This window comes from Coccinella septempunctata, chromosome 5 (assembly GCF_907165205.1).
Source record: "Coccinella septempunctata chromosome 5, icCocSept1.1, whole genome shotgun sequence".
Taxonomy (NCBI): Eukaryota; Metazoa; Arthropoda; class Insecta; order Coleoptera; family Coccinellidae; genus Coccinella; species Coccinella septempunctata.
The window spans coordinates 7,320,464-7,333,835 of NC_058193.1; the positions used below are offsets into that span (position 1 = coordinate 7,320,464).

General features: G+C 36.4%; 1 protein-coding gene across 9 annotated transcripts in view; it reads left to right on the plus strand.

The window, feature by feature from the left end:
• The window catches only part of LOC123312770 (Ca(2+)/calmodulin-responsive adenylate cyclase-like), a 210,430-nt gene that overhangs the window by 154,355 nt on the left and 42,703 nt on the right, over window positions 1–13,372 (plus strand). For all 9 annotated transcript variants that reach the window (XM_044897244.1, XM_044897245.1, XM_044897250.1 and 6 more), the window contains exons 13-14: window positions 1,604–1,985; window positions 9,207–9,509. In XM_044897244.1, the coding sequence (XP_044753179.1) occupies window positions 1,604–1,985; window positions 9,207–9,509 (685 nt within the window). The remainder of the gene's footprint in view (window positions 1–1,603; window positions 1,986–9,206; window positions 9,510–13,372) is intronic.

A 13,372-nucleotide genomic window follows, 5' to 3' on the forward strand; every position in this document is an offset into this window, starting at 1 on the left:
GAAAAAAAAGATTGCCAAGCGATTATATGAACCACTTCTTTCCTCTGGGTAACCTTTGCACACGGTAAACCACGTAATTTTCTTTATCGCCCTGTTTGGTCCTTCCCAATCGTTTTATAGTTTGGAAGATGAGATAATCTTAACTTTCTCGGGGGAATGAATATCCATACCAGGTCTCCAATATTGAACTCTGCTTCTGAAGCTTTGCATAACAATTTTCATGAATATGATGTAGTACTCTTCAAGTTGATCGCATAGTCCTCTTATGTTTATGAATGATGTCACTACCTATCTAGTTCATGCAGACAATATTCTATCGTTACTTTATGCATTACGTGCTATTCTATCCAACTTGGTGCATAGACTATTACTGAATGTTCGGAAAAAAACAGAGTTTATGATTTTTCCTCAAGCAATTAAAAATGAACTCTACCTAGGATTGTAAATCTCTTGAACGGGCGAAGTTTCTCGAGATGTACATTCGCAATCATCTGAAACATTTTTGACCTATCGAAGAACACAAAAGTAGGCTCCTCTCGGTTGTTCATACAATAAATATTCTGAAACAGCAAATTAGATGTAATGAAAATAATATACTATTCAAATTTTTAACCTCTTGCTCCTTATGGTTCCATATTTTGGGGCAATTCATCTTATCTTTTTCATCCAAAAATAGGCACTACGCATCATGTTGAAAATTTGGAAACAGAGATTGATGTCGAACATTATTCAGACTGAACAATATCCTCACTGTATACTGTCCACATCTATCGTCTTCTCCAAAGATTTTTTTGTTCTTTACCATTTTTTCCGATTCGGCCTGGATAAAACAAAAATTGATATTTTAAGTATTAATAATGAGCTATGCCAGCAAGTTTTTCAAGCACTCTCATGTTGGAAATTGGCTATTATTTGTTGGATGGAGTAGTATTTATAATGCAATAAATCAGTTACCGCAATTTCGTTGAATTCAGCTCGCAACAACCCATATTAGCTTTAATATTTTTCTCCAATATGTAATCATTTATTATCGCCTTTATGTAATTTCGTACATGAGTTACCTGATCGAAGCATAGCCTAACGATTTAACCCTTTATTTTTATATGAATGAATGAAATATATTTTCTTGGAGAAGACTTTCCGGATTTTCCTTTTTGTTGGAGAAAGAATTCAATTTTTGCAGTGCGAGATGCCCTTCAATATGGAATATTTCAGCTTATTTCGTGAACAATTACAATCCACTACACTCACGGGGAGAAAGGGTTTTTTTACTGAGGTTTTTCCCTAAGCTCTTGTATCATACACCAATTTGTATGGTACCCCGTTACGCTAACCTCTGCTAAAACTGTATCTCATACACATGCTACAATTATTGTTTGCTGTTCAAGATTGTAATGCTCTATATCAAAAGAATATATATATATATATATATTTTCTCTGAACGTTCAAACATTGCCATCATCATTATTTCCATGAAAAAAAAATAAACAATAGTAATTTAAACTGCAAATCGATCTGTTCGAGCATTTTTCTACAAAAAAAGATATTTTTGAATATTCCAGACTTATGCTGTAGGTATTTATGATTTTTTTTTTCATTACAGAATACTTTATCACAGGAACTTTACCACCAAAGCTATTCGAGAGTCGGGGTCGTTTTTGCTTCCATTACCAACTATCATGAATTCTATACTGAATTAGATGGAAATAATCAGGGCGTTGAATGTTTGCGACTTCTCAATGAAATTATCGCTGATTTCGATGATTTGTTGAATGAAGATAGATTCAAAGCTATAGATAAGATAAAAACCGTTGGCTCCACATATATGGCTGCTGTTGGATTGATGCCCGACCAAAGAATACTAGATGACGATGAAACTACTGCAGGAGTTCACTTAAGCACTTTGGTGGAATTTGTATTTGCTATGCGCGATAGATTACTCAATATAAATGAAAATTCATACAACAATTTCATGTTGAGAGTGGGTAAGTCAAACTATCGAAAAATATATAGTTTTCATTTATGCAAATAAGAAATGATAAATATAACTCTTGAACGGAATTATGCCTTATGTGTTGTTATACACGTCCAAACACTCATTTTTTCTTGATTCGCGATCTCGTCACATATGAGTGCAGGCGCTCGTCTTTATTCCAAAGTTATTTGAGAATAAGTTTGTTGTTACTGAGCATAATAACAACGAAAAGATCCCAACATAGTATTAAGGCTATCATTCCCGAATAATTAATTTTTTCTTCTCATAAAACCGGAAAATGGAATATTATCTCGTAAGGACAAAAAAAGAGAAATTCTTATTCATATCTCTATTATCTCTTGCGTCATATGTATAACTAACGACAACAACACGCGTTGTAAACATAAGTGATTATCAAGATTGTGAGTCAACCAACTACACAACTGCAGAGGAACCCATAAACATCAAGCTTTTACAGTAGAAAATGTAGTTTTTTAGAGGAATTTTCTAAAGTAACCATTCCCAACAAAAAGACGAAAGTATGTCGAGAATTTGCTATAACCGCTGGAGCTTTTGGGGCTATAAATTGCATCGAAATGGTGAAGAATTACTTTATGCTAATAATATAAATTAAATTAAATTAAATATACCAAATTTCATCACCTACAGCGCCAACCATACAGGCAACACAGCACAAGCTGGAACTACAATTCTCATCAAAAACACAATTAGTCACTAACAAATGTCAGAATACAAAGAAAGCCATCTTCAAGCTACCTCACTAAAAGTAAATATGTCCTCATACAATTGAAAAATTTCATCAGTTTACTATCCCCCTAAAAAATAACCTGAAAATTAATGACTATAGAGATGTTTTCAATATATTAGGCTCCAAATTCTTTATTGGAGGAGATTGTAACAGCAAGCACACTCTTTGGGGATCACGACTAACAACTACCAAGGGACGGGAAACTGGCAAATCTGCTGCCACAGTATGCCTACTCATTTCTGTCTACCGTAAGGCCCACTGGACTTCTTCATAACCAGTGGAATAGCAGCTTCATATATGGATATTGAACCAAGACTTTAGCCTTGCGGCTTTCACACTTCTCTCCAGAGGAAAATTCACTTATCCCAGATATCTCAGATATCAAAAGGATTAAGCTCTGTTGGAGCCCTTTCCAGGTTTTCGGGCTCGTGGTGGTGGTCGGGTCCGGGTCGCTCCTCGGCTCCCTGTTGTAGGTTGGATTCCTGCTCCGCCCGCACTTCCTGTCGGAGCAGACGGTGTTCCTCTGCATTCCCCATGTACTTGCGTACAGTTCTCGCCGTTCCGAGCAGTACCGCCTTCTGCATGACTCTATAGATATTTTCGTCCAACTGAAGTTTTTAGGTATCAGGCCTGTAGATGAAATGACAATAGGGATGGTCTTGATATCTTTCAGCTTCCACTGTCTTCTGGTTTGTTCCTCGAGATCTCTGTATTCTGAGATTTTTTCAGTGTGCCTATCTAGAAGATTGTTATTATTTGGAATTGCCACGTCGATGAAAAGTGCTCTGTCCTCATCCTTATTGAGCAATATGAGGTCTGGCCTATTGTGGGTTATTTTCCGGTCTGTGAGAACTGTGCGATCCCAGTAGAGCTTGTGATGTTCATTTTCCAACACAGCATCCGGATGGTAATTGTAATAAGGAACCTTTTTCGAGCTTAGAAGTTGGTGTTTTAGTGCCAATTCTTGGTGAAGAATTGGCAACAGCATCATGTCTATTTTTGTACTCCGTGCCAGCGAACTTCTGACATCCCCCGGTGATGTGCTGGATAGTTTCATGTGTTGTACAGCCATAACGACAGCTATCGTCCGCCACTGAGGCATCCTTGGCGATATATTTCATGTAATTTCTTGTTGGAATCACCTGATCCTGGATGGCGAGCATGAAGCCCTCTGTCTCAGGAAACAACCTTCCGGAAGTCAACCAGTAGTTCGACGCAGATATGTCGACGTAATCATGGTTGACCTCGTTCTGGTGCCCCCATGCAAAGGTTTGCTAATCAGTTTCTGCATTTCACTTTCTGCAGAGTGTTCGACGGTTTCCAAGTGATCCTGTTGTAGCTTTAAGGGTGTAGAACTATCAGCAACACAAACTACTCGATGGAGTTCTGACGAAGCAGCCTTGCTCAGGAAATATTTTCGAAGTCCTTCAATTTCCTGGGACATACGGTTGGACAAATCAACAATTCCTCTACCCCCAAGATGTCGTGGTAGCTCTGTTCGTTCTATTGAGCTTTTGGGGTGATGTTTATTGTGTTTAGTCAGCATCGTCCTTATTTTCCTCTGTAAAGCTGCTAAATCGGTGGTCGTCCAAGAGATGATACCAAATGAATAGCTAAGCGCCGAGCAAGCGTAAGTGTTAATCGCTTTTATCAGATTCTTGCTGTTAAGACCAGTTCTCATTATCCTTCTCAATCTTCGGGTGAACTCCTCCGTTAATTCTTTCTTCATCAGGGTCTGATTGATTTTTCTTGCCTGTTTTATGCCTAGATACTTGTAAGTGTCTCCTTCCTTTAATGCTTCAATTTCTGCTCGTTCCTTGAGTTTGAACGTACCATCTTCTATTTTCCCTCTCGTTATGTTCAGCAGTCGACATTTTTCTAGTCCAAACTTCATTTTGATGTCTTCCGAGAATCCTTCCACCATTTTCAGCATCTGTTGCATTTGTTTTTTGGTAGATGCGAAGAGTTTCGAATCGTCCATGTAAAGGAGATGATTCAGTTTCATCATAGTTCTACTGCCGCTCTTGATGGTAAATCCGTAGTCCGTAGAATTCAATTTATGTGACAAGGGATTCAGGGCCATGCAGAACCACAGAGGGCTCAGCGAGTCTCCTTGGAAAATTCCGCGTCTTATTGGAATGGGTCCTGTTGTAATAGAGCAATATGCTGCTTTCATTTGAAGACTAGTACGCCAGGTTGACATGGCGTTTTTCAGGAACTCAACAATATTGGGATCCACCTTGTAAATCTTCAAGATCGTCAAGAGCCATTCGTGAGGTATAGAATCGAATGCTTTTTTGTAGTCTATGTACGCAGCGTAAAGATTCCTCCGCTTGGAGAACGCTTGATTGCAGATAACTGAATCTATTATTAGTTGTTCTTTGCACCCTCGGCTGTCTTTGGTGCATCCTTTCTGTTGCATGGCGATGATGTTATTCCTTTCGCAATGGTTGTAAATTCGGTTTGAAATGCACGATGTAATTAATTTGTATATCGTTGGAAGACATGTGATTGGTCGGTACTTGGATGGGTCTTCTGTATTCCTTTGGTCTTTAGGTAATAGGTATGTTGTGCCATGTGTAAGGAATACTGGCATTCTTTCAGGATTTTCAATGACATCATTTATTGCGGAGGTCAATTTGTCATGCATGATCCAAAGTTTCTTGATCCAGAAGTTCTGTAATCCATCAGACCCAGGTGTTTTCCAGTTGTGTAGTCCTCTGATAGCTGATTTTACTTCTTCAATCGTGATCACGTCATGCTGCATCGGCTCATATTTCATAGCTTCAGATTTTTCATCATCAATCCATCCGGTATCTCCATTGAACTGAGGTTTCGTTGATAATTGTTCGGTCCAGAATTGTTCAATGGTTTCCTTTGGTGGTAACTTTCCATTTTCTCCATCCGACGATGTGAGTGACCGGTAGAAAGTTTCTTATTATTATAGCATTATTGATTACACTAGTAATAAACAAGAAGTCTCCACCAAAATTAAATTAGGAAAATCAACTGGAACAAATACCGTGGGATAATAGACGAACAAGTACTCTCTTTCTCTGAGACTAAAGAAACGGAAGGAATTGATGAGGCAGTAGAAACTTTTACTAATATCCTCAAACAGGCAGCCATCCAAAGTACAGGGTGGGCAAAATTCGTTGTCTACTGAGAGGATCTCGAGAACTGTAGCAGCTAGAAGAAAACGGATGACATTTCCGAGCTCATTTTGGGAGAAACGAAGAATGGTGAAGACCGCAGCCTACTCCAATACTTCGTTTTTGAGTTTGACAATTTCGTAAAGTTCTCATAACTTTTTTGTCCTTGAAGATACAAATCTGAAACTTGAACCTTCTACAGGCACTTTTTTACGTAGAATCCACTGATGAGCTCAAAATATTTTTTCATTTCGAATCATTAGGTGAATTTTCTTTTTTTTAAATGCAAACTTTAATTGAATTTGTTATTTGTTATTCTAGAATAGAATAAAAATCTTTTGTCAGTAGATTCTACGTATGAAAGTGCTCAAGAAGGTTCAACAAAAAAGTTATGAGAACTTTTCGGGAACATCAAAATCTCAATTTTTGTTTATAACTCGAAATCTAAAAATTATAGGCCGATTCTATTTTCAAATTTGGATTAGTCATGAAAAAAGAGCTTGAGAATGTGGCATCCGTTTTCTTCTAGCTGCTATAGTTCTCGAGATCCTCTCATTAGACATCGAATTTTGCCCACCCTGTACTACACAAAGAAGAGAAAACAAGAAAACACAATCAATACCATTGGAAATTAGGAGATTGATTGCTGAAAAACGAAAAATAACATCCAGGTGGCACAATATACATGCATCATCTTACAAAAGAGCTCTGAATTACATAAGCAATAAACTCAAAAACAGACTACGGGAACTACAGGAGGAATTATTCAATGAATGTATCACCGGATTGAACAGATTTGACAACACAATATGGAAAATAATAAAGTCGAAGAAAAAACCAAAAGAAGAAAAGGTTCCGGTTAAAAACTCAAACTAAAAGTAAGCTGGAAAAGGCGAATTTATTTGCAGAACAGCTCGAAGGAGTATTTAAACCTAACGACCTAGTGATTGATGATACTATTGAAAGAAGCATTTCCAGCAACACGCATCATGATACACAAAGCATAAGGTTCTTCATTCCAAAAGAAGTTTATAAAGAAATACATAATCAGATTCAATACACATAAAGCACCAGGAATGATACGATTAGGGTACTGCCCAGAAAAGTAATAGTTCTGATAACATATATTCAATGTCATATTGAGACTAAAAAACTGACCCACATCACTGAAAACTGCAGAAATTATGATGATATTGAAAGCAGGCAAAGATCCACATGAAGTATCATCATACATCATACCGACCAATAAGCCTGCTGCCTCTTCTCTCGAAAATACTGGAAACACTACTCCTACTTAGAATAAATGCGGAAATACCCACCGATCATTGGATACCTCCACACTAATTTGGATTCAGAGAAGGCCATTCAACTGCCCAACACATCGTATACCACAAACAATAAACCAAGCCAACAGAAGATGTACTGTACTTCAGCCTTTTTGGATGTGAGTCAGGCATTTGAGGATTGTTATACAAAATAAAAAACTGAAGTTCTTTGATATATTGAAATCTTATCTCATAAACAGACAGTTTCGAACCAGAGTAGGACAGGAAGTATGGGGAAATTACAGCATTCAAGTTGGTGTCCCTTAGGGATCGTACTGACCCCACTACTTTATGTACTTTTTACCTCGATCCTACCAACATCCATCCACACTACAACTGGAACATTTGACACAGCGACACGGCATCACAAAAAGATCCAGCAACAGCTTCAAACCTCATTCAAAAACATCTAAATGAACTACAGATTTGGATGAAGAAGTGAAAAATAAAAGCAAATAGCATACTCCAACCACTAATGCCAAATACCCTACCAAGAAGATTACCAAGAGACATTGGCTGCTTATCTAATGAATGAATGAGTTTTTCTCAGTGGAGAGAAACTTTTTCTGCTATACATTGTGAATTCTGATTGTTTTTCATTATGATATATCGTAAAACGGGGCTACTTGATACACTTCTCCAAATTTTAGGTCCTACCTCTCTGTAACAAAGATACGTTAATCGAAACTAAAATTATTTTAACTTACTTTAGGGTAAGGGCTATCAGGTGTCATACTGAAAACATCTAGCCCTCCCCATATTGAAGAAAAAAACTTGAAAGACGTTTTTTCAAGTAGCCCCATGATGGAGCTAAACGAAATTTGTTTGGAAATCGCATTTAAAATGCAAGTATACACACAATTTAGGCTACTTGAAACGCAAAATACCTTTTTGAAATGTTGATAAAACCCTTAGGTAGGTAGTTCATTTAATAAATAACACAGTAGTTATAGCAAAAAATACTTTTATTTAGTTGTGAATATTAACTTACAACCTGATCACAAAAATATTAAAGGTGAAATAAAGAAAAACAACTACAACCATTTTAAATTAAGTCTTTAAATTTTATTTCTTTATTTCTTTTCCGACGATGCCATCCTGCCTATATAATTGAAGCGCACGCTGCGAATAGTTTCATTATCATAGTCTCAATATTTTCGACTTTCTGGCTTTCTTTTGTAAAATCGCACCATTTTCAAGTAGCCCCTGAAATGACAATAAAAAATAAATTTCTACACCGAGGGCTATTTAAACACGAAATATATGTTTTGACGTTAGATTGTCAAAGGAAATACATACTAGTCTCTTTCGAAAAAAAAATGTGGCTATGTTACATTACACATAGGTTTCTTACTGTACTAAGAAGTATACAGGTACATAAAGAATATATAAAACTTACTTTTTTTCTAAAGCTACACAATCAATATTAACCAACACAACAAACTTCCTGCGTATCATCTAGTCTACCATTTGAAAGGTGTAGAAGCGCTCGCCTCACATACATGCCTTATATTTCACACTAGATGCCGGTAGCATGTGACTTAAGCAGTGACGGCTGAAATTTTCAAGTTACCTCGCCGTTTTCAAGTAGCGCCGTTTCACGGTAATAAAACAAAATTTTTAAGTTTAGTTTTTCTAAATCTCCACCCTCTTTCGAAACAACATCGACCGTGGCATATATCCAGATGTCAAAGGGATACCGAAAACTTTATTTATTAGAGAGAATATATGGAACTTTTGATTCGATGGTATCTTTTACCGTCAGCTGAATTTTGCTTTAGGTCTGGTTGAATTTCGTGTGACTGTGACAATTTACGTTATTCTGAAAAGGCCAAAATTGCAGAACGAATTTTTTTTCTGTAAAAATTTTGATATGATCGGGGCCCCTACGCTCAAGCGTAATAAACGTACCGGTTAATCCGCCACTGAACTCTATACTTATTTCCATTGACTTCTTAAAATGACAGTCAACTTATTTTTTTAAGGAATAAATGTTGGTCCTGTTGTTGCTGGTGTAATTGGAGCACGCAAACCTCAATACGATATTTGGGGTAATACAGTTAATGTTGCCAGTAGGATGGATTCAACAGGATTACCGAATCATACCCAGGTTACCGAAGAAGTGTACCAAGTTTTGAAATCATACCCTTATGAATTTCAGTGTCGTGGAAAAGTCAAAGTAAAAGGTAAAGGAGATATGACTACATATTTTCTAATCGATAGAAAGCAACCTGGAACATTGAGAGTAGAAGAATTGAATAATATGAGGACTACTAATGCCACAACAAGTAAGTATAGAATTATTTAAATAAGAAATGAAGAACAACCCAGTAACCCCGGTGAACATACGACTATTCTTTGAGCATTTCGTATAATTTTGAAATCCTCGATTATATGAACCATGATTCAGAATCGATTCGATGATCCTCACATTCCTCACAGTGTGGCAGGGATCGAGCTTTGTGTTCACAGGATCATGAACTATGACAGATTTTTCGAGAACCGTCAATCAAAACTAAATGTCTAAGCCTAGTTGCACACACACCGATGTTGGACGGCCGATTTTATATCGGTCGTCCAAATTCCAATAGTGAACCACGTGTGGGAACGGGACCTTGCACATACGTCGACCACTGATCGGTGACGGTAAAATGCCGGTGAGAAACCGTCCAATACCGGCAATATCGGGATGTACTGGCGTACGTGACTAATTACACGTTTGTACAAGCACCGATTGTTCACCATTGAACTCAAGATGGAGTTCTTTCTTGAGTTCAATGTTTTTTACCGACCATTTCGGTCGACTTTAGTTGGCTGATCGTTTGGACGGTAAAAATCCGGTGAGTGTGCAAGCAACTACTACCGATAAAATGTCGGCCGATTTTATACCGGCCGTCCAAAAATCGGTGTGTGTGCAACTAGGCTTACGTTATCTTCATTTGAAAAATCCATTTTCAACCATTTCGTGATGCAGCAGCATTCTGTACTTGAAACTCTATCAAAGTTTCTGTAAGCAGGCCTTTTTTAAAGATCGTGAAGTTTGCACCAGTTAAGTGATGAACAATGGATATTTTTGAAAAGAAATTTCCAGAACATTCCTTTTACAACTTAATTCATTCAAAACATATCACTCAATAAAAATGGTGTCTTAGCTTGGCGTCTCTTACACAGAACATTTCAATAATCTACATATATAACAGAATGAAAATATTACTATTTGAACTACTGCCAAAATCTACATCAATAAAACTTTTTTAAACTAAATCATGAATAAAATGGGCTACATTTATATGTTTAGATCTTTTTGTGAAATTTACATTTTTTGCTAACATTATGCACCTTATACTGTCAACATAAATTTTGATATTATTCAATAAATCATCTGGAAAACCAAAATCACCCAAAATATTTTTTACATACAAAACTTCCTCAACTGTATAGGCTGAGGCAACATACTCGGCCTCGGTAGATGACCTGCAAACTGATTTTTGTTTTATTGTTTTCCAAAAGATTGGGTTGCCAAACACTTTTATTATTGAACCAGTTGTTGATTTCGAATCGACTGGATCACCAGCCGTGTGAGTACAAACTCAAATGCCTGGAATATCAAAATTCGCAAAGCATGTTTGTAATGTGTATCATTACAACAATCTGCTTAAATAACGTGCGTTCAAAAAAATTCGTCGTCAAGTAGGCTATGGAATTTTGTAGGTTGATTTTCTGTGACTGAACGTAATTCTTTCCTTACATCACACTCATCAGTCATCACAGCCAAATGTAAACATTGATGACATTAACCTATTCATCGTAATTTTGTATGAAAAGGCAATTTCTCAGAAAAAATTACTTGCACATTCAATAATGATTTATTAGCATTTTTTCATTGAATTAGATTACAAGAATCCAAATAATCTGAGGCGATTGGAAAAATTAACCTGAGTTCATAAGTCAAAGACATGAATCTTGAACGAATCGAGTATTATGGTTTTTGTACTTACAATTATGTGAAAAGGTTGTACCTATAACAGTAGGTAATAGAAATAAATCACACTAAGAACCTCAGAATATGTTTATTTCTCAATGAATAAAATATTGAATTGACGCTGACAGTGAAAATCCATAACCAGAGGCAGTCTCTGCCATAACTGAAGAAACTGAATTATAGGATTTTCATTACAATGAGTTTCACGTTTAAGAGTTCTATATAATTAAAGTAGCTGTTGGAAATGTCCTCCTCTTTGCTCCAAACACTTATCACATCTTCTTTTGAGAGATTCAAAGACATTATTCAATATAAAAGGATCATCGTTAATTAGATGAATTTTTTCAATGATCCTAGTCTTGAGTTCGTCCAGATTAGAAATAGGTGATTGGAAGATAGAATTCTTCAAATGAGGCCATAAGAAGAAATCACATGGTGTAAGATCACACGATCTTGGAGGAAATTCATGTTCAGTATTGAGGCTAATGAGTCGATCCTGAAAAATATTCCTTAGTGTAGCCAATGTTTCTACAGCTGTGTGTGCTCTGGCTCCATCTTGTTGAAAATAACTATATGACCATTCTTCAAAATTTAATTCAGCTATAAAAGGCATGATAATATCCTCTTTATAGCGTTCTGCTGTTAAAGTTCCGTCGAAGAAAATAGGTCCAACAATTCTTCTCTGACTGATAGCACACCAAACTCCAATTTTCTGAGAATGAAGTGGTGTTTCAATGTAAAAATTTTCCGGTTTTTGACTGCTCCACATTCTCATATTTTGGGAGTTGACATATCCAGAAAGATGAAACCAGGCTTCGTCGGAGAAGAAAACTTTATTCAGGTTATCGATGAATTCGTTTAGAAACCACTGACAGAAGGCCATTCTACGAGGGTAATCAACTTCTTCAATCTTCTGATAACATGCCAATCTATAAGGATACAAATTGATGTCTTCTTTCAAAATTGTGTGACATGTACCAACAGAGACTCCAGCTAGTTGAGATAAATCCCGAACAGAGGTTCGTGGAGCTTCTGTCATCACATTCTCAACATTTTCGATTAACTCGGGTGTTCTCTTCTTTGGTCGACCACTTCCTTTTCCCTGTTTCACGAAAAACGCCCACACATCGCGAAACAGTACTCTGGAAAGATTAGTAATCTACAGCAACGTTGGGATACTCGATCCTGAAGTCGCTGAGACATTTCTCAACAGAATATTTCCACTCGCCTTCTATTTTCTCCCCATTTCTGAAGTAGGATTCAATAATGAATGCTTTTTGTACGTCGGTAAAAACCATCTTTATTATTTGCTGGTAATTTTAATTCAACAACAATCCAAAACGCTAACTTGACAGCTAACCTGTAATAATAATAGAGCACAAGCTAAGAACTACGTTTAGATACGCAATATCGACGTTTGAAATTCCATAGCCTACTTGACGACGAATTTTTTTGAACGCACGTTAGTTTACTGAATAAGCTATGTCCGGTCTTGTTGCTTGAGCAATATAGGATAAAGCTCCTATGAAATTTCTATATTTTAGACTTCCATTTATTTTCCCTTCTTCTAATTTTGAACTAATTTCCATAGGTGTATGTTTTAACCGCGAATCTAGAACTCCAAATATACCAGCTAAAGCCTCCATGTAGTTCTTCTGTGAAAGCTTCATTTCATTTGAATTTTCATTATAGTCAATGCAAATTCCCAAATATTTTTCAACTTTTCCTAAATATTTCATTTTAAATTCAGTTTTAAATTTTGTTTTAATTTTCTCAATATCGCCTAAACTTCCCGCACAAATGAGCAAATCATCAACAAACAGAATACAATATATTTCATTTATTTTGTTGTAGTGAAGACATACAGTCCCTGGCCAGTTTATTAGACGCACTGAGGATTTTTTTTTATATTTACTGGTATAGCCCGAGGAAAAAGCAGAATATTTGAATTTCATTTCCACAGAATGTCAGTTTTATCTACGACTCTCATTAAATTGTTATATTTGGCATTTATTTTTTATGTTGTAGTATTATATAGTATTTAAGTATGAATCAGTACTTCGTCTTCCAGTGGACGTCTTGCATTCTGCAGGTTGGGACGTTATTTCGATAATCCACATATGAAATCATTATCCTCGAATGCAGCAAACCGAATAATTCTGCATTGAT